The 19,112-nt window shown below is 43.1% G+C and overlaps 1 protein-coding gene across 1 annotated transcript in view; it reads right to left on the bottom strand.

Moving 5' to 3' along the window:
• The window catches only part of LOC107121519 (RAC-gamma serine/threonine-protein kinase), a 208,604-nt gene that overhangs the window by 173,971 nt on the left and 15,521 nt on the right, over positions 1-19,112 (bottom strand). The window contains exon 2 of the mRNA XM_015424432.1: positions 14,209-14,353. Coding sequence (XP_015279918.1) covers positions 14,209-14,254 — 46 coding nt within the window. The 5' untranslated portion in view covers positions 14,255-14,353. The remainder of the gene's footprint in view (positions 1-14,208; positions 14,354-19,112) is intronic.

Here is a 19,112-nt window from a genome sequence, read left to right as displayed (position 1 = left end):
AATAAATAAATTAATTAATTAATAGGCACATAGATGAACAATAACTATTGAGGAAGACTCAGCATGGGTTCTGTAAGGGAAGATCTTGTCTCATGAACCTGTTAGTGTTCTTTGAGGGAGTGAACAAACATGTGGACACGTGGGACCCAATAGATGTTGTTTACCTTGACTTCTGGAAAGCTTTTGATAAAGTTCCTCACCAAAGGCTCCTAAGTAAGCTCGATAGTCACGGGATAAAAGGACAAGTCCTTTTGTGGATCAAAAACTGGCTGATTAATAGGAAACAGAGAGTGAATATAAATGGGCAATTTTCTCAGTAGAGGGTGGTAAGCAGTGGGGTACCACAGGGATCAGTACTCAGTCCGATGCTTTTTAACTTGTTTATTAATGATTTGGAGTTGGGAGTAAGCAGTTAAGAGGCTAAATTTGCAGATTACACGAAGTTGTTCAGAGTGGTGACAACCAGGAAGGATTGTCAGGCACTCCAAAGGGATCTGTCGAGGATGGGCGAGTGGGTGTCAACGTGGCAAATGGGGTTCAATGTGGCCAGGTGCAAAGTGATGCACATTGGAGCAAAAAATCCTAACTATAAATACACAATGATGGGGTCTGAACTGGCAGAGACTGACCAAGAGAGAGATCTTGGAGTCATAGTAGATAACTCAATGAAAATGTTGAGACAGTGTGTGACTGCAATAAAAAAGGCCAAAACTATGCTGGGGATTATTAGGAAGGGAACTGAAAACAAATCAGCCAGTATCATAATGCCCCTATATAAATCAATGGTGCAACCTCATTTGGAGTATTGTGTACAGTTCTGGTCACCACACCTCAAAAAGGATACTATAGCATTGGAAAAAGTGCAGAAAAGGGCAACTAGAATGATAAAAGGGTTGGAACACTTTCCCTATGAAGAAAGGTTAAAGCGCTTGGGACTCTTTAGCTTGGAGAAATGACGGCTGAGGGGTGACATGATTGAGGTTTATAAGATTATGCATGGGATAGAGCAGGTTGAGAAAGAAGTACTTTTCTCCCTTTCTCACAATACAAGAACTCAATGAAATTGCTGAGCAGTCCAGTTAGAACAGATAAAAGGAAGTACTTCTTCACCCAAAGAGTGATTAACACATGAAATTCACTGCCACAGGAGGTGGTGGCAGCTACAAGCATGGATGGCTTCAAGAGGGAACTAGACAAACATTTGGAGCAGAGGTCTATCAGTGGCTATTAGCCATAAGGTATAAATAGAAACTCTCAGTCTGGGGCAAGTGATGCACTGCATTCTTGGTGCTTGGGGGGGGGCAACAGTGGGAGGGCTTCTGGTGTCCTGGCCCCACTGCTGGACCTCCTGATGGCACCTGGTATTTTTGGCCACTATGTGTCAAAGTGTTGAACAGGATGGGCCATTGGCCTGATCCAACATTGGCTTCTCTTATGTTCTTATGTTAACTACATATCTGGCAGTCTCTAGTTTAAATCTCACCTATGCCATGTGTTTAGCAAGTGGCCTTCTGGAATTTGTTCTCTGATACTGATACAGAGAATTATTAAGGATTACAATGTATGTGAAGTCCTTTAAACAGTCTAAAGTGCTATGTCAATCCTAAATGTTATCTTTATACCTCTAAAAGGGAAATGTCACATTTTCACTCCTATACCAGTCAACAGTGTTTTATGTAACATTACCCTAGGTTTGACCTAGATCATATCCCTTATGAATATACAGTGGAGGTGAAGAATAGGTTTAAGGGACTAGATCTGATAGACAGAGTGCCTGAAGAACTATGGATGGAGGTTCGTGACATTGTCCAGGAAGCGGCAATCAGCACCATCCCAAAGAAAAAGAAATGCAAGAAAGCAAAGTGGTTGTCTGATGAGGCTTTACAAATAGTAGAAGAAAGAAGGAAAGAGACAGGCGAAGGTGAAAAGGAAAGATTTACCCAACTGAATGCAGATTTCCAGAGAACAGCAAAGAAAGATAAGAAGGCTTTCCTGAATGAACAATGCAAAGCAATAGAGGAAAACAATAGAATGGGAAGGACTAGAGATCTCTTCCAGAAAACTGGAGAAATCAAGGGAACGTTCCGTGCAAAGCTGGCCGTGATAAAGGACAAAATCGGTAGGGACCTAACAGAAGCAGAAGAGATTAGGAAGAAATGGCAAGAATACACAGAAGAACTATACAAGAAGGACCTCAATGTCCTTGATAACCACAAGTGTAATCACTGACCTCAAGCCAGACATCCTGGAGTGCGAAGTCAAATGGGCCTTAGAAAGCATCACTAACAACAAAGCTAGTGGAGGTGATGGTATCCCAGGTGAGCTATTCAAAGTCTTAAAAGATGATGCTGTTAAAGTGCTGCACTCAATATGCCAGCGAATTTGGAAAACGCAATAGTGGCCACAGGATTGGAAAAGGTCAGTTTACATTCCAATCCCAAAGAAGGGCAATGCCAAGGAATGTTCAAAGCATCGCACAATTGCACTCATTTCACATGCTAGCAAGGTCATGCTCAAGATCCTACAAGCTAGGTTTCAGCAGTACGTAGAGAACTGCCAGACGTACAAGCTGAGTTTCGAAGAGGTAGAGGAACTAGAGATCAAATTGCCAACATTCGCTGTATTATGGAGAAAGCAAGGGAGTACCAGAAAAACATCTACTTCTGCTTCATTGACTACACAAAAGCCTATGATTGTCTGGATCACAACAAACTATGGCAAGTCCTTAAAGAGATGGGAGTACCAGACTACCTCACATGTCTCGTGAGAAACCTATATAAGAGTCAAGAAGCGACAGTTAGAAATGGATATGGAATAACTGATTGGTTTAGCATAAGAAAAGGAGTACAACAAGGATGTATATGGTCACCCTGTTTATTTAATTTATATACAGAGTACATCATGCGAAATACCAGCCTGGATGAATCACAAGCCGGAATTAAGATTTCTGGGAAAAACATCAACAACCTCAGATACGCAGACGATACCACTGTAATGGCAGAAATTGAAGAGGACCTAAAGAGCCTCTTGCTCACAGTGAAAGAAGAGCGCAAAAGTTGACTTGAAACTCAACATCAAAAAAAATAAGATCATGGCATCTGGACCTATTACTCCTTGGCAAATAGAAGGGGAACTCATGGAAGCAGCGACAGACTTCACGTTCCTGGGATCCAAGATCACTGCAGATGGTGACTGCAGCCATGAAATTAAAAGATGCCTTCTCCTTGGGAGGAAAGCAATGGCAAACCTAGACAGCATAATAAAAAGTAGAGACATCACCCTGCCAACAAAAGTCTGTATAGTCACAGCAATGGTATTCCCAGTAGTAATGTATGGCTGCGAGAGTTGCACTATAAGGAAGGCTGAGCACTGAAAAATAGATGCTTTTGAATTATGGTGCTGGAGAAGACTCTTGCGAGTCCCTTGGACTGCAAGGAGATCAAATCAGTCAATCCTAAAAGAAATCAACCCTGACTGTTCCCTGGAAGGCCAGATACTAAAGCTGAAGCTCAAATACTCTGGCCACCAAATGAGAAGGGAGCACTCACTGGAGAAGACCCTGATGCTGGGAAATATTGAAGGTAAAAGAAGAAGGGGATGACAAAGGATGAGGTGGTTAGACAGTGTTATCGATGCAGTGAACACGAAATTAAGCGAACTCCGGAGCACGACAGAAGACAGGAGGGCCTGGTGTAATGTGGGGTCGGAAAGAGTCGGACTCAACTGTGTGACTGAACAACAACACCCTAAAATAGCTAAAACTGAAAGATAAAAGGCATACGATCATTATTCTGATCTTTTTGTATTTTAAAGAAAAACAGAACTTCTCCAATTATTTTCGATATATAACTCTTAATTTTTAAAAAAACACAAAAGTAAATCGAGCCCTTATATACAAGATTTCATATTAAACTTTTCCTAACTTTCAGTTTAAACACCATGCAACTGTGTATGGATAATTACAATATATACACTAAGTGCATTTGACTGTTGTAATTACAATTGCGGACAACAGTACTCAAACTACTACTGTCAGAGAACTTGCAATAACACTGAACCATGCTCAAGGAAGCTTTTGTTAGTAATCTGCAGCTTTAACTTCAGTTAGTGTTTTAGGGTTCAAAATACAAAACTGTTGAATTATCTCTCGGATCTTGCACAAACCTAAGAATCACAAAGTGAAATATCTACATATAATAACAGAAACAGAGACAGAGATCCTAAATAAGCAAGTTCCACACCAGCAATGCAATCCTAAACAATCACATCTTTCTTAGCCTACAGACTTTAATGGACTTAGAAAGATGTAATTAGACTTATGACAGCATTGTAAGAGCCTACTGAGGCAAAAACTGACTGTTGCCAAGTAGGATAACTAGTTCTCCATCCCCACACCAAACACTTAAGGCAGTCTGAGTAGAGAGAGTCCCTAAATTCCAGGAAGAAGTCTTAAATATAGCCAATGCCTATCCCATTCAAGACTTTGAATATGAAAGAAGATATATGTAGAGCACGTGCTTTTATTGTGTAATGGACCCTTTACATCTGTGCCCCATGGAAGTAAATGAATAAGCACATGAACAGGCATTTCAGGATGTGGGCCACAATCCAAATTAGGCTTGCCATATGGCTGCTGGGGGCAGATCTTCCATCCATAGTGGATATTGTGCACTGGTATTCCAGTGGCTGGCAAGAAGAAAAAAATTGTTTAAAAGGCCATCAGTGATGGTGTGATGTCACACCTCTCTAGGAATTACCAGCAATTTTTCATCAATCCCTAGAGAGGAATGATGTCACTTCACAAATATCAAATAACAGGGAACAAAGAAAGGATGTAATGTCTGAATAAACTTTGAAGAGCTCACCATTTGTTTTCTTCCAGTATAATACTTAATACAAAAAAATATTAATGGTGTTCTAGTGCAAAATTTCCTTAAGAATTTAACACTCTTTTTTTCATTCTCTAATTTCCGCGTAAATCATTTCAACTAAACATTTGCTAAAAACAATGTATGCACAGTATACATCACTCTGAGCAAAATGTTTTTAATAGCATTAGGATAAGAGTTATGGAACACTGTGCTTCTAAAGCAAAGTGACGTATTGATCCAGAATAGTTCCTTGTAATTCACATACATTTGAAAACAAAATGGTTAAGGCGAAATATAACATACTCAGGATACAGCTGTAAACATGTCTTCATGAAAAGTTACTAAGCAAACATTCCCACAGTACTCATTTGTCTAAAACTGAAAAAAGTATACTTTGAATGACATATTATTCCTAGCTCTGTTTACAGTAAGTTTTCATTCAGCAGTGCAGCTAGCAATGGCACTTCAGCACCTACAAGCCATTTCACACAATCAATATAGCTAATGCTCAATATAGCCCCATCAGCAGATAATTAAATCTGTGGTTGGGGGCATGAAGAGAGAAAACAGAGAAACGTAGACCAGGTTTACAGAAAAATAAAAAAAACTTTTTATAAGGGGGGGGGCATTTACCCCCAAAGAGAGAGACGCTGCCTGCATTTGCGCAGAGAATGCTCCTCTGCTCGCCCAGCAGCACCAACCCAGCTCTCCACATTTGTCAGAGGAGGAGAAGGGACCACTCAGATAGGAGGGTTAGGGCAGAAGCCACTGCCAGTGGGGAACTGGACAGACAGCTGGGCAGAGAACCAGAGGAAAGGGGGATGGGCAGAGCAGCAGGAAAAGTGGAGAGACAGGAGGGAAAATGCAAGTGTCCAGGGCAGAGGGAGTGAGATCCTCCTCGCCCCATGAGTGTGCCTGGGGGGTACAGGAGGATCCAGACCCTGGTGGAGGTGATGGAACTGAAGGCAAACATGCATGTGGACAGGTGGGCAGACAGAGCTGGTGGGGGAGAGACGGAGCAAATAACGTAGCAGTGGAGTCTCAGCTTTTAGCCTCAGAAATAGTTCAGACCCATTTTAAGTTGTTCCGTGTTTTATCCTTTTTTATGCTCTGGCTGTGTTTTTGAAAGCCGTACTGATGTTTTATGTTTTTATTGTGTTTTATTTTGCAAACTGCCTCACGCAGGTTTCCTGAAGAAGCAGTACAGAAATTCTACAAATAAATGTATGTGTCTAAACTGCCATCAAGTTGCAGCAAACTTCTGGTGATCCCAGCAAACAGCTTTCAAACACAAGCGAGAGGCACAAGTGGTTTGTCATTGCCTTCCTCTGCAAAGTCCACCTTGGTGGTCTTCCTTCCACGTACTGACCCTGCTTAGCTTCCAAGATTGGACAAGACTGGGCTATACAATGCTGCCTGCCTTCCCAATACATAAATAAATAAATATTAGCACAATAATCCTTACAACAGCTCAACAAAAAGGCAGCATTATTATCTCCATACTGCAAGTGACTATCTGAAGTTTACAGAGGCCTGCCTAGGGCCATATAAGTTTATGGCTAAGATTAGACTTGACATGGTGACCTCCCAGATCACAACTCACAGCAACATCCTAAGCACGTCTACTCAGAAACCTTCTGAAGTCTACTAAATGGGGCTTATTCCCAGGAAAGTGCTCTTAGGATTGCCATATTCTCTCAGTCACCAGTACAGATGATAGTGGCAGCCAGGAACCCTCCCAGCACTGTCTATCCCTCACCTTGCTACACAGTCCCAGAAAGAGAGAGCACTGGTGCTACCACTTACCCAACATAAACTTAACCATCTTTGGTAACATAAGTACTTTTCTTATTCAGTTTCTTATTCAGTTATTCATTCTTTGTTACACAAACCAAAGGTCTTGGGTATTTTAGGGAAAAAATAGAAAAATTGATAATACCAAAACCAAAAATACATAAAGACCCTAAACTGATATATGTGAGATTTAACTTCATCAGCTGCATAAACAAAATTAGCTGTACACATGGTTACACATGTATGTTTACCCTCCAAAAGCATTGCAAACTTTAAAACTAGGGTGGTGTAGTTGTTAGAGTATCAGACTAGGATTTGGGAGACCCAAGTTTGAAATCCCATTCTTCCATGGAAGGTCACTGGGTCACTTTGGGCCAGTCACACTCTCTCAACCTAACCTGAAAACTCCATGCATCAAGCACACACGAGCAATTTCTGGCCCATGGACAGATAACTGTACAAGTGACACTCTTTGCAAAAGCCCTCATTCCTCTAGTGGCGTTCTAATTTCACAGCTGCTTTGGTTGTTTAAGGGTGTTATGAAGAGTCCTTCCCTGAATTTGACATTAATACATAAATATATTTATAATGTTCCACTGGGGAAAAAATCAACTTATATGAAATTGCTAGGAAACCAGCTTTAGCTTCCATCGATGACTGACCTTATTGTCCATGAAACTGCACTGCTGGAATTCAAGGAGGTTCGTGGACTTTACAGAACAAAGAGGGGGCACACAAGGGAAAAAAGGCTAAGTAATCCCCACTCCACACACATTATACAACTAAGTGAAATGACAGCGTTCTGGTTTATATTACCAGCTTTCTCTTCAGTTGGCCCTGAAGCAGTCTAGCATGACACTGCAGTGACCCTGTTATCTGAAGCTTGTGGCCAAATGAGTAGAAAGCTGCTCATTTAGCTCCAATCCTTATTACAGGAGCAATCCATACCGCTCAGGTGCTAAAAGAACTCTCTGGCTGCCCATTTGTTTCTGGGCACAATGCAAAATGCTGGTTCTGGGCTTTAAAGCCCTAAATGGCACTGGCCAGTGTATCTGAAGGACCACCTCCTCCCATACTGTCCAGTCCACCAGCTAAGAACTTCCTCACAAACCCTTCTCTCCACAGGCCCACCATGAGAGGTAAGGCAGGCGGCAAAAAGAGATAGTGGCACCTCATCTATGGAATGGCTTTCCCCTGGCTACTATGCAACCCTCTTTTAGGTGCCAAGTCAGAACATTTTTGTTTATTCAGGCTTTTAATTAAGGGATTGAGGCTTAAACACCATTTTAATGTTGTGCTTTTAGCCTGAAAACTGTCAAATTCATTTTAAGATTTATGCTCTGGTTGGGTCTTACATGCTGGGTTTTAATTAACATTTATTTATCTATTTATTTTCATTTATATTCCACCTTTCTCTCCAATGCGGAATCAAAGCGACTTACATCCTTTTCCCCTTCTTCATTTTATCCCCACAATAACCCTGTGAGGTAGGTTAGGCTGAATTAATGTTTTACTTTATTACATTTTGCTTTTAAGTTGCCTCAGACAGGTTCCCCGTAGAGGTGGCATAAATTTTTATCAGTAAATAAATACAGTGCAGGAAGGAGACATTTTTACTTTGCCCTCCCTGTGCAGCGTAGCAGAATTTGGAAAGAGGACAAACTGGGATTTGTGGATGCACAATACTTCTTCATTCCTAATATTGCAACATATAAACTTTTAGGAACCTAAAAACTGGGAGCTGGGCAATTACTTTCTTTCCGAATGCAATGACTGCCAGGAGTCCCTGCTAGGATTCCTTTAGCTTCAAGATGTTCAGAGCTCTTTAAAGTGTATAGCTACCTGGATTGGTAGAAAAGGCATTAGAGCTAGAGAATTCATGCTCATGGTGTGCATTCCCCAAACTCCAATCTCCTCCTTCAGGATACTACATGCTCAAATAGGCTTATTTCCCCTCCAGCTGTTTTCCTACTCTCCTCCCTAACTAGTGCTCAGCTGCACTCAAAATGCTGTGGCTTCCGAGGGCAATTGGCAGGGGGGGTCTTGCACATACTTTCCTGCATACTTTAAGAGTTCCTCAGTTACTCATAACACTGTCATTTCTGGGTGGCCTTTGCTGCCCTAAAGACAGGCACAGAATCATCCAGTTTGCTTTTAGACAAAGTGAGCTACTTCACTGAGATCTGATAAAATGAACTGAGGTAATGAATGGGTCAAACTTTTTATTAAACTTTCAAAAATGTTTAAACCACAATCTGTTAGATAAAATACTACTTCCGAATGCTAAAAAGCAGCTACTTGCTCAAATTCCCAGCTGCTTTCCACTGGTTGAAATGCCAACCAAAAACTGCTATTTTTGTCTTCAAAAAGAAATTCCTGCTCTCAATTATCAAGACATTTCCTCATAATTCTAGTTAGTCCAATTCTACACAGTGAAAACGGGTTGGATCTAGTAATCCACAGGCACAAGGATCACACAGCACTCCTTTGTTCTCCTTCCTCCAGCAGTCCTTTCCATCACACACCGCTATTAGTTCATGTAGGTGCCCATAACTCCAGGATGATTTATCTTGGGGTTAGAAAGGGTTGCGGTGGAGGGGGGGGGAAGGAAAGATCAACATCAGTCAGTACCTTCCAATGGAAGATCTTGGATCAAACCCAGCAGCACCATAACATTTGTATATACCAGAATACATAAATGAAGGTCAAAAGCTTGAAGGTTAACCAAACTAGGTCTCAATTCTTCCATTACACAATTAATAAAAGAGTTTTAAAAACACAGGACAAGAAAACATGTCTGTGTAATCCTATGGTTTACAGGAACTGGAAATGAAACCTGGCCCAACCCACAATCTGTCTGTGTTAATTCTATCAAATGTCAGCAATATCCACGGCCAGCTCGCCCGCTAGGTGAACTAGGCCTTCGCCTATAGCGCGAGCCGGCCGTTGGGGCGCGGGAGGAGAGGCAGGGGCGGCGGCCAGCAGCCTCTCATAGCCTGCAGCCCGGCCAGGGCAAGAAGGGCGGGGGAAGGGGGCCAAGGGGAGCGTGGTGAGGCAGGCAGGCAGGCAGGCAGGGAGCCAATCCCTGGGCCTCTGCCGGCCTGCCGGCCCAATCAGCGCCCCAGCAGGAAATTGCGGCGCTGCCGCCAGGCGAGGCGCTCCTGGCCGGCTCCGGAAGGCGCTCCTCCTCTGCAGGTGGGGGGGAGGCGATGGGTCCCGGCTGGCCGGCCTGCAGGGCTGAGTGGCAGAGAGAGGACGGGGGTGCATGATTGGGGGGGCGCCAGGCAAGGCACACCTCCCCCCTGGCCCGCCACCACTACTCGGGGTGTTGGGGGGGAGAGGCGCGGCCGGCCGGCTCCGGAAGGCGCTCCTCCTCCTCCGCAGGTAGCGGGGGGAGGCAAGGCAAGTGGCCCCCGGCCGGCAGGGGTGGGTGGCGGCGAGGGGAGGGGGTGCGTGGTTGGGGGGCAAGCAAGGCACACCTCCTCCCCTGGCCAGCCACCGCCGCTCATGGTGTTGGGGGGGTTGAGAGGCGCAGCCACTTCCTCCGTCCCGGACCGTCCAACTCCCCTGGAGAGTCCCCGCGCAGGGGGCGCCGGCGGGGAAGGCCCGGGCCCGGCCGGCGCTGGGTCCTGCCCTTCGCGCTCCTCCTCCTCAGGTAGCCTGGGGGGGGACTAGGAAAGGAGCCCGTCCAGCCTTCCTGCCTGCCTGCTTTTGGCCTGGCTCGGGGCCGCCTGAGACCCGCCCGCTGCGCCTGGAGGAGGAACGGCCACCGCCACTTCCTTAAACTGCCCTGGAGAGTCCCCGCGCAGGGAGGTGGCAGCCAAGGCCAGCCCGTGCGCCCCTCCAGTGGCTCGGCGGGGAAGGGTCCTGTGTTGTGGACGGGCGAGGGGTTCTGCGCTACGCAGGAGACGCTCCTGACCGCGCCACTCCTGCTGCTGCGCTGCCTGGAGGGAGGCCGCGCCTCCACCCTGGACCCTTGCTTGCCACCAGCACCAGCCCCGCACAGCCCCCTGCGCTTCCAGGCCCACACCTGCCTGCCTGGCAAAGGTCCCGAGACTGGTGCGCTTCCCCCTTCCCCTCTCTGGGGCGGGCAGCAGGGTGGAAAGCGAAAGTGTGCCAGTCTCCCGCCAGGAGGTTGACATCCGCACTCACCTTGAGCGCAGGCCAACCTCGGGCCGGCCCTGGCAATATCTACAGAAACTGTAAAAAAAAAAAGATTATAACAGACTATTTTTTATATAATTATTTTTATTAGATTTTATAAGCCTATATTGTGCACACTAATCACATCAGCAGCAAGTTTTACATATCTTTCCATACATTATATCTCACTTATTTTCTACAACACTGATTAATATTACCATCATTCCTTCAATAACTGACTTTCCTTATTTTCACAATTCCAGACAGCCCTTCCAGACACCAATCTGTGTTGACTAAACTTCTATACTCCTATAACCTTTTGAGATTAAATAAGTGCCAAATCAGACTTACAGTTCTTATCCCAGACTCTATCAAGTTCTGACTTCTCTCCTAGCCCTATGCCTTGTAGTTCTATGTGTTCAATATAGGGGTTTAAGTTCATCGTTATTTCTTTTCTATTTTATACCCATTTGTTTGCCACTTAAGGTTTTTATATTTTCTTAATATTTTGTTTAACACTTTTTAGTTATTTCTTTTCCCTTAAATTTCTCATCAACGCCTCAACAACATCCATTTCTAATTTCCAATCTTAAATCTCCCTATGACTGACCTTAGTATCTTACCATAATTAACACATAGCCTATTTACCTCAAGTTTTCTTTCAAACCAGTGACACATTTACTTCTAACCCGTTCCTATCCCAAGATTATACAATACCAGCTACTCATTCATTTTTCCCTTATTGTCCACTACCAACCCTTTCTATTCTTTAAATTATTCCGTCATATATTTTACATTAACATTTTCCCCCTAAAAATTCCAAATCAAATTCATAAATAAATCAATATGAATACCAGTATATATATCAGACTATCATTTCAGTTATCCACTATTACGATTTATTCTAATCAATTTCTATCCTCATAATTCAAATTCTCCTAAAAATTTCAAGTCAAATTCATAAATAAATCAATATGAATACCAGTATATATATCAGACTATCATTTCAGTTATCCACTATTACGATTTATTCTAATCAATTTCTATCCTCATAATTCAAATTCTCCTAAAAATTTCAAGTCAAATTCATAAATAAATCAATATGAATACCAGTATATATATCAGACTATCATTTCAGTTATCCACTATTACGATTTATTCTAATCAATTTCTATCCTCATAATTCAAATTCTCCTAAAAATTTCAAGTCAAATTCATAAATACCTTAATATTACATTACTAGATACCCATATATTATTTCATGAACCTATAAATTTCAAATCTTTTAACCATCCAAATAATTAACACTCATCCATCCCGACATATACCAAATCACAAATCCCTTTTATAATCAGGTTATTCCACTTTTCCATCCTATTACAGTTTTCCCCCCTAATCAACTATAGTTGTCCCCTTAATTATTTACCCATCCTTATTAATTCTCCTTATCTTAAATCCCTCTTAGAATCACTTCTAACTTCCCCTAATAGTTCCTCTCAATAGGTAAATAGGTTTAAGTACAGGTACCAAAAAACCATCACATTTCAGGTCAGTCATCCAAATACATAATTTCAAATACATAATTTTAGATATCTTCGTCAAAGCTTCTATTCATAATCCAATAGCTAACTTGTCAAACTTCCAAGTCTAGCCATAAAGGGGGGGAGGCATCAAATTTACTGTTTTCAAATCGCTTTCTTTTTCTCCTAAACATTTGCAGTTTATTTTTTCTCCTCAACATGTCCCCATGCCTTCTGTCCTTTAGCACTCTTTGTCTTCCAGGTCTCTCTCTTCTGCCTTTCACTTCTTCCATAATCCTGAATCCCTTGATCCTTTTGAACTTCCTTAACCGTTGCTTATCCCTTCTAGTCTTTTTATTTTTCCCACGCTCAGTCTTTAAACATTGGTCCTAGTTGATTCACTTCAAGTTCAACTTTTATCGGGTCTACCTCCTCCTCCAATTTTTCTTCCTTTCCACTGTCCAGATTTTCTATCATATTCTCCTCCTCATGTCTCTCTTTCGCTATAATTAATTCCTGCTTTTCCACTCTATCTGTTTCCACCTGCAAGCTGTATTCCTTTCTTAGTTCCATACATGCTTCATGACAACCTCTCCACACCGCCTCTCTTATCTCTCTGATAAATTTCTCCGTTTCTGTCTCGCCACTCTCCAGCTCTTCCTTTCGTTCCTCCCCAATTCTTTCGATCTGCTCCATCTCTTTTAAACTCCACACAACACACAGATATATTTTTGACCAAGTCTTTCAACACTCGAACAAGCCCACACTATACTGAGTTCCTACCCCGCTTTTCTTCCCTCCTTGAAAATAATTGTTTATAGTTCAGTCCTTTTCATTCCCCCGGCCGCTTTACTTCCCTGTTTGGATGCCACAGTTTGGAGGTCTGTTACCGTTTTTTTCCACTGTCAATAATTCTTCCCCCATATCCATTTTCACAGTTCAGCCAACATCTCTTTTATATCCTTACGTTGCTGCCTTATCATTTCGCCTTCTTCCCGTGCAAAGTTAAAAATAAAACAACCGGATGGTCGCGTTTAGTGGAACATGGCTGGCGGCCATGTTCCTCCTTCCAATCGCCTCGGCGTCGGGGCTGTAACTGGACACCCCCCGCCCTGCCGAAAGCGGGAGGGGCCAGAAAAACGCCCCTTGCTCCAGCTCCCACCGCCGGGGTGCTGGTCGAGCTCCCCTAACAAGCAGGGAGCTCAAACAAGGCAAAAGTGGTTCGGGCGGGGACGGAGCACACCACGCTCCCGCCCGCCCGTCAAAGCGCCATACCGGAAGTCCATAACAGACTATTTTTAATCAGATGATGGACAAGAAAATAACATAAGATAATTTCTAGCTCCGATCCTCTCTTTCCTCGGCAAAAGATCTCATTCATTTCCATTTGCAATTCTGACTTATTTAGCAGCAAATGTAACTACAGTTTAAATTTAAAGGAAATATTCAGGAGAGTTACCATTACAGAATTTTTGTGGATCCTTTTCACACACAGGCCATTTTTAAAAATTGGCACAATTATAATCTCTCACACTGGCCATAGCACAATTTCTGCATATTCCAGACTTTATTTAAATGGGCTGGGAAAAAAATAGGTTCTGAATACTGTACATGTCCCAGACAATTCATGCTGTTAAAGTTATGCAGCATGTTAATAAGTTACTGTGAAGGGCAAGGAATACAGTTACAGAATTAAATGTGCTTATTTATATATGTAGCACTGAACATTCTGCTCTCTATTAAGCACTCTATTTAAAACTGTTACAAGATTAAAATCTTCTTGCTATCCTGTCTATAAATTGGTAAAAACAAAGTCACGGCAAAAAAAATGAAGCCCTTATTCTTACTGTAGAATATATTTTGTTTCATTTAACACTTACCCCTTTTCTGAACCCAGCCTTCTTTCACAATTGTAACATCGCTCATGATGGCTTTACGCTGACCACTCAGCTCAGGGAAACAGTATTTTGCAGTATCAGGGCTTCTGTTCTCTTCTGGCTTTTCAGAATCTAGAGACAAATCAATCTGCAAGCATAAATAAACAAAAATTACCTCTCTTCATGTGTTCTTTTCCCTGACATCCAATTTCCCAACCCTCAAAACACTAATTTTATAAATTAAAAGTAGTGAAGACAAGAATGCTTTAGCTTTGTCATAGGTTTCAACAACAAACTAAGCTCAGCCCTGCAATTACTTGCTAATGTTGAGGAAATCAGTACATAAATATAGCAAAGATATATTGCCGCTCATAGATCTTTGCTGACTCAGCAAAACTGACTGATCCACAAGTATAATCAGTTTCCTGTTAGAGCTGCAAGGTATAAAACCTTTTTAATTGATTCAAAAGATGCCCTTAAATCCATCGGGGGGGGGGCACTGGCTGGCTGGGTTCGAGAGACAATTAATGCCTCCTTGAGGGATAGGGCGATTGACCCAGCCTTGAAACAGTCTGTGGTACACCCATTTATGTTTTTATTTTTTGTACTTATTTTAAAATCTCATTTCAAATTCTTTTAATGATGCATTTGTGTGTTGGTTTTAATAACTTTTAAAATGAGATTTTAATTTGTATGTTTTATTTGTCAGCTGCCCTATGTGGACAGAAAGGCTGGGTAAAAATCGTGCTCATTCTGAACATCAGGGGCATCAATCACTTCATCACTCCTTTCAGGTTTTGGATTATCAAACTTGTTTCCATCCTCCCTCTTCTACCCAGGAGGCATGGTTTGCATCCATAGATCTAAAAGAGGCAAAAAGACCTCAGTACCACTGCTTTTTCTAGTTTGTGGTAGTCACCAATAACTACCAATAGAGGGTGCTACCTTCCAGCCTTCACCAAGTGCACAGCAGTGGTTGCTGCACACTTCAGACATTGCTGCATCAGTCTTCCTGTACACCAACTAATGGTTGATTATGTCACCTCACTCCCCTACCCTGCACACTTGTGCATCACTCTATACTTCTAGCCTCTCTATGGCTGCAAGTCAACAGAAAAAAGCCCCATTTTGAACCCTCTCAACAACACAGTCCTCAATAACAAACGGACCAGGGTTTATCTCCCTTGACTCCTGTTGCCATCCTACGTAATCCGTTCTTTCCATTCAGAAAATATTAGAACTCAATATCTCTATGGTCCAGTTTGCTCTGTGGCAAATTAGACACCTGCAGAGTTGGTTCCTCCATTACTTCAACCCTATTAGGAACTCCAAGCCCAGGACTTATGCTGTCCCCTAAGGTCTGCTTCCCTGATGGTGTAAGCCCACTCACCTAAATCGGGATGCCCTTCCTACCCTCATGTCCTCTCAGGTTTGACCAGCAATGCCTCCCTCTGGCGTTGGGGTGCCCACTGCTGGGACAAACCAGGGTGCCTTCCCTGGTCCCACAAACAATGGGCTGCCCACATAAACTACTTAGAACTCTTTGCAGTCTTCAAGGCCCTTCTCAAATTCCTCCCCTCCTGAAGGGCAGGACTGTTCATGAGGTCACTGACTACACAACCATGATGTACTACATCAAGAAAATAGTTTCTACCAACCTCAGCAACCTAGCGGGTCACCTATGGAAGCATTGCATTCACTATTACATCTTTTCTATCACCATATATGTCCCAGGCCCTGACCTGGATAGCCCAGGCAAGCCCGATCTCAGAAGCTAAGCAGGGTCGACTCTGGCAAGTGCTTGGATGGGAGACCTCCTTGAAATACCAGCAGTCAGGAGGAGGAGGTAGGTTTTATTCAGCCACCTCTCTCTGAATATCCTCCAGGCCCCCAGTAGGGGTCAGTCACCAGAGGTCGCCATGACGTCCAGGTGTAGACACACACACGAAAAATACAAAAAAAAAAGAACCCCCAAAAAACCCATATGCGTCCCAAGAGCCACGAACATCACTGCAGGCTATTGAAGTTGCCAAGGCACTATAGGACACAAACAGTCCATCAACAATGCCACTGCCAGCACTATCTTTGTTTGTTGGGGGCCACCCCCTGCTCAACCATTTTTGAACTCATGCCAATAATAAATATCCAAGTTTCTACTTGAAGGAGTACACCGCCCCCAGTCCAAAGGCAATGCTTTGCTCCTCTCCAGGTCAATAAACCTCAAATATGCATTCCCTACTTTTTTTCTAATTCCCAGAGTCCTGGTGAAAATTGAGAAAGACATACAGCATCCTCATCACTCCCTTTGTGCCATATCAACCATGATTTCTGACAGTTCTGCAAATGCCTCAGGGACACTATGTCCACCTCCCTGCAGCCACCAAAATCATCTCACAACATGAGATATCATTGATATATGTATGATATCATTGATATCAACTTTAAGTGTGTCTAGGTGCCTATTTCGGAGAGAAACGCAAACAGCATCCTCATCACTCCCTTTGTGCCATTTCAACCATGGTCGAATCCCGGAGAAAGGTAGAAGGAAGTCCCCTCCAGGATGGTCCCAGCCCCCTTTCTTCTGGCTGTGGCTTGCCATGGCCGGGAGAAAGGAGGAACCAAACTTGCCAGACCAACTTGGTCCAGGTAGGACCCATTTGGGTTGGTTCAGTTCAGGGTTCAGTTTGTGGACCACCCCAAACTGCCCTTTTTAGGTTTGTGCCTGTACCAAACAGGTACTCCTGTCAAACAATCGCCCTTGTCTGGCCTAAGATTTTCCCTCCACTTCCACTATGAATTTCAGTTCCCTATATGTTAACTGGATAGCCTTTAGGTAGCATGTCCCTCTTCTTATGTGGTAAATATTATAATGCCATTATCCCACCTTATTACTGTTGGATACTTTGTCGGCTCCTACCCCAAGTAAGGAACTATGCTTGAGGAGGGTTTGTTCTTCTACAAATTTCCCTTCTGAAACAGGCACCTAGGCACACTTAAAGCTGAAGTAGAAGTTATATTTATGTGAACATACAGGCAGGGGATGGAAATTATATTTACAAGTGAGTTTTGGCTAGGATTAGTAGAGAGAGGTTTAAAAATATATACGAAACTGCTATTATGCAACACTAGAGATATTCAGAGAGTTATTTTCACTGGTTTACTTTGGTTTGATGTTGTTAGAGACGTTCCAGTGCTTTAATGGAGTTACAGATATTACTTAAGTGCCTACTTTTCGACTTGTTACTGGATGGTCACACAGACTAGAGATTTTAATTATACTTTAACCCTATGTTTATAGACCAGGGTTTTTCCTATCTGCTCTCCTCTTCCTCTGGCCAGATTATTCTCTTTTCCCTAACAGCAATTACCTCTTTTGACCTGTTTGAGGGACCTCCATGCCTCCTCAAACCTTTTGTCAACTCCCTATCTGCCAGAAGAACAGTCTCTGTAAACTGGTTAATAAGTTTCCATACAGAGAGTGACTAATCCTCCACTCGAGTAGTGTTTTTGTTTTCACACAAGATTCCTTCCACTCCTTGAATAGGGTAAGTTCTGACACTTCGTTGCCAGAATCACTGTCTCTCTCCACCCCAAGACTGTTATTTGCAGAGGCCACAACACACTCGCTCTGCTACAGATAGGGGTTATCAGACACTTTTCTTCAGAGTCTCACTAAGTGCTCAAAATTTGGGTCATAATATTGATTTAGATGAATGGTTAAAAATATGGAAAACAAATCTAAAAATTACCAAAGCAACCTCATCAAAACAAAATATTTATAAAATGTTTTATAGATGGTACATGACTCCAGAAAAATTAGCAATGATTTATCCTGATTTATCAAATGATTGTTGGAAGTGCCAAAAAAATGTTAGTTTATTTTTCCATATGTGGTGGTCATGTGATAAAGCTAAAAAGTATAGGTCTTGGATTCACGAAATGTTACAAAAAATGTTAGGTTGTATCGTACCTTATATACCTGAATTGTTTTTATTGAATATAATGCCAGAAAATTGTAAAAAACAACTTTTACCTTATTACACATTTATTTATTTATTTATTTATTTATTTATTATTCGCATTTCTATCCCGCCCTCCCCGGAGGCTCAGAGCGGCTTACAGGGCATAATGCCAGATAAAACAGTAAAACAATACAAAATATTAAGTTACAACCCTATTAAAACAGATTTTGATGCTCCTCTCAGCAAAGTTTCCAATCTCCTAAAATTCCTAAAAACAAGATGGCTATCCCTGACCGTCCCATTCTTGCCCAACAATGCAGCGACTGGATATGCGTGCCCCATCCTGATATCCGAATATGGGGGATAGATGGTACTAGTGCGGTCGTAGTGCACTAGTGGTGGCGGCTCCTATTCAAAAGCCTGGCGGAAGAGCTCCGTCTTCCAGGTCCCGCAGAGCCCTGATCTCCTCTGGGAGCTCATTCCACCAGATAGGAGCCACCACCGAAAACGCCCTATTCCTGGTCATGTTGAGTCTAATAGAACTGACAACCGCAAGAATATTATATGCTTAATATTGAAGTCCCCTCTAAAGAAAAAATCTCTCCATTATATATAATTGAGTAAGATGCAGAGTAAGAAAAAATGCGCTCCGTCAGCCATTGGCTGGCCAGCTGCTGCTCAAGGCTGCTGCCATGCCATTGGCTGGGAGGCGAGAGGCAACCGCTGTGTCTGAACGGCGCGGCGGCGATGCGCCCCACGCCACGTTCTAATTTCCCTCCACCCCCCCCCCAGTTGAAGGCCGCCGGCGGCCATGACCCGCTCACCGCGCCCCAATTTCCCTCCACCCGCCCACCCACCCAGTTGAAGGCTGGCGGCGGCCATGAGGCACTCGCCGCGGCCCGATTTCCCTCCCCCATCCGCCCACTCCGTTGAAGGCCGGCGGCG

The sequence above is a fragment of the Gekko japonicus genome, unplaced genomic scaffold (genome assembly GCF_001447785.1).
Source record: "Gekko japonicus isolate JY-2015 unplaced genomic scaffold, Gekko_japonicus_V1.1 scaffold26, whole genome shotgun sequence".
In the NCBI taxonomy this organism is placed as follows: Eukaryota; Metazoa; Chordata; class Lepidosauria; order Squamata; family Gekkonidae; genus Gekko; species Gekko japonicus.
The sequence above is the reverse complement of the archived record's forward strand: the minus strand, read 5'-3'. Positions and strand labels throughout refer to the sequence as shown.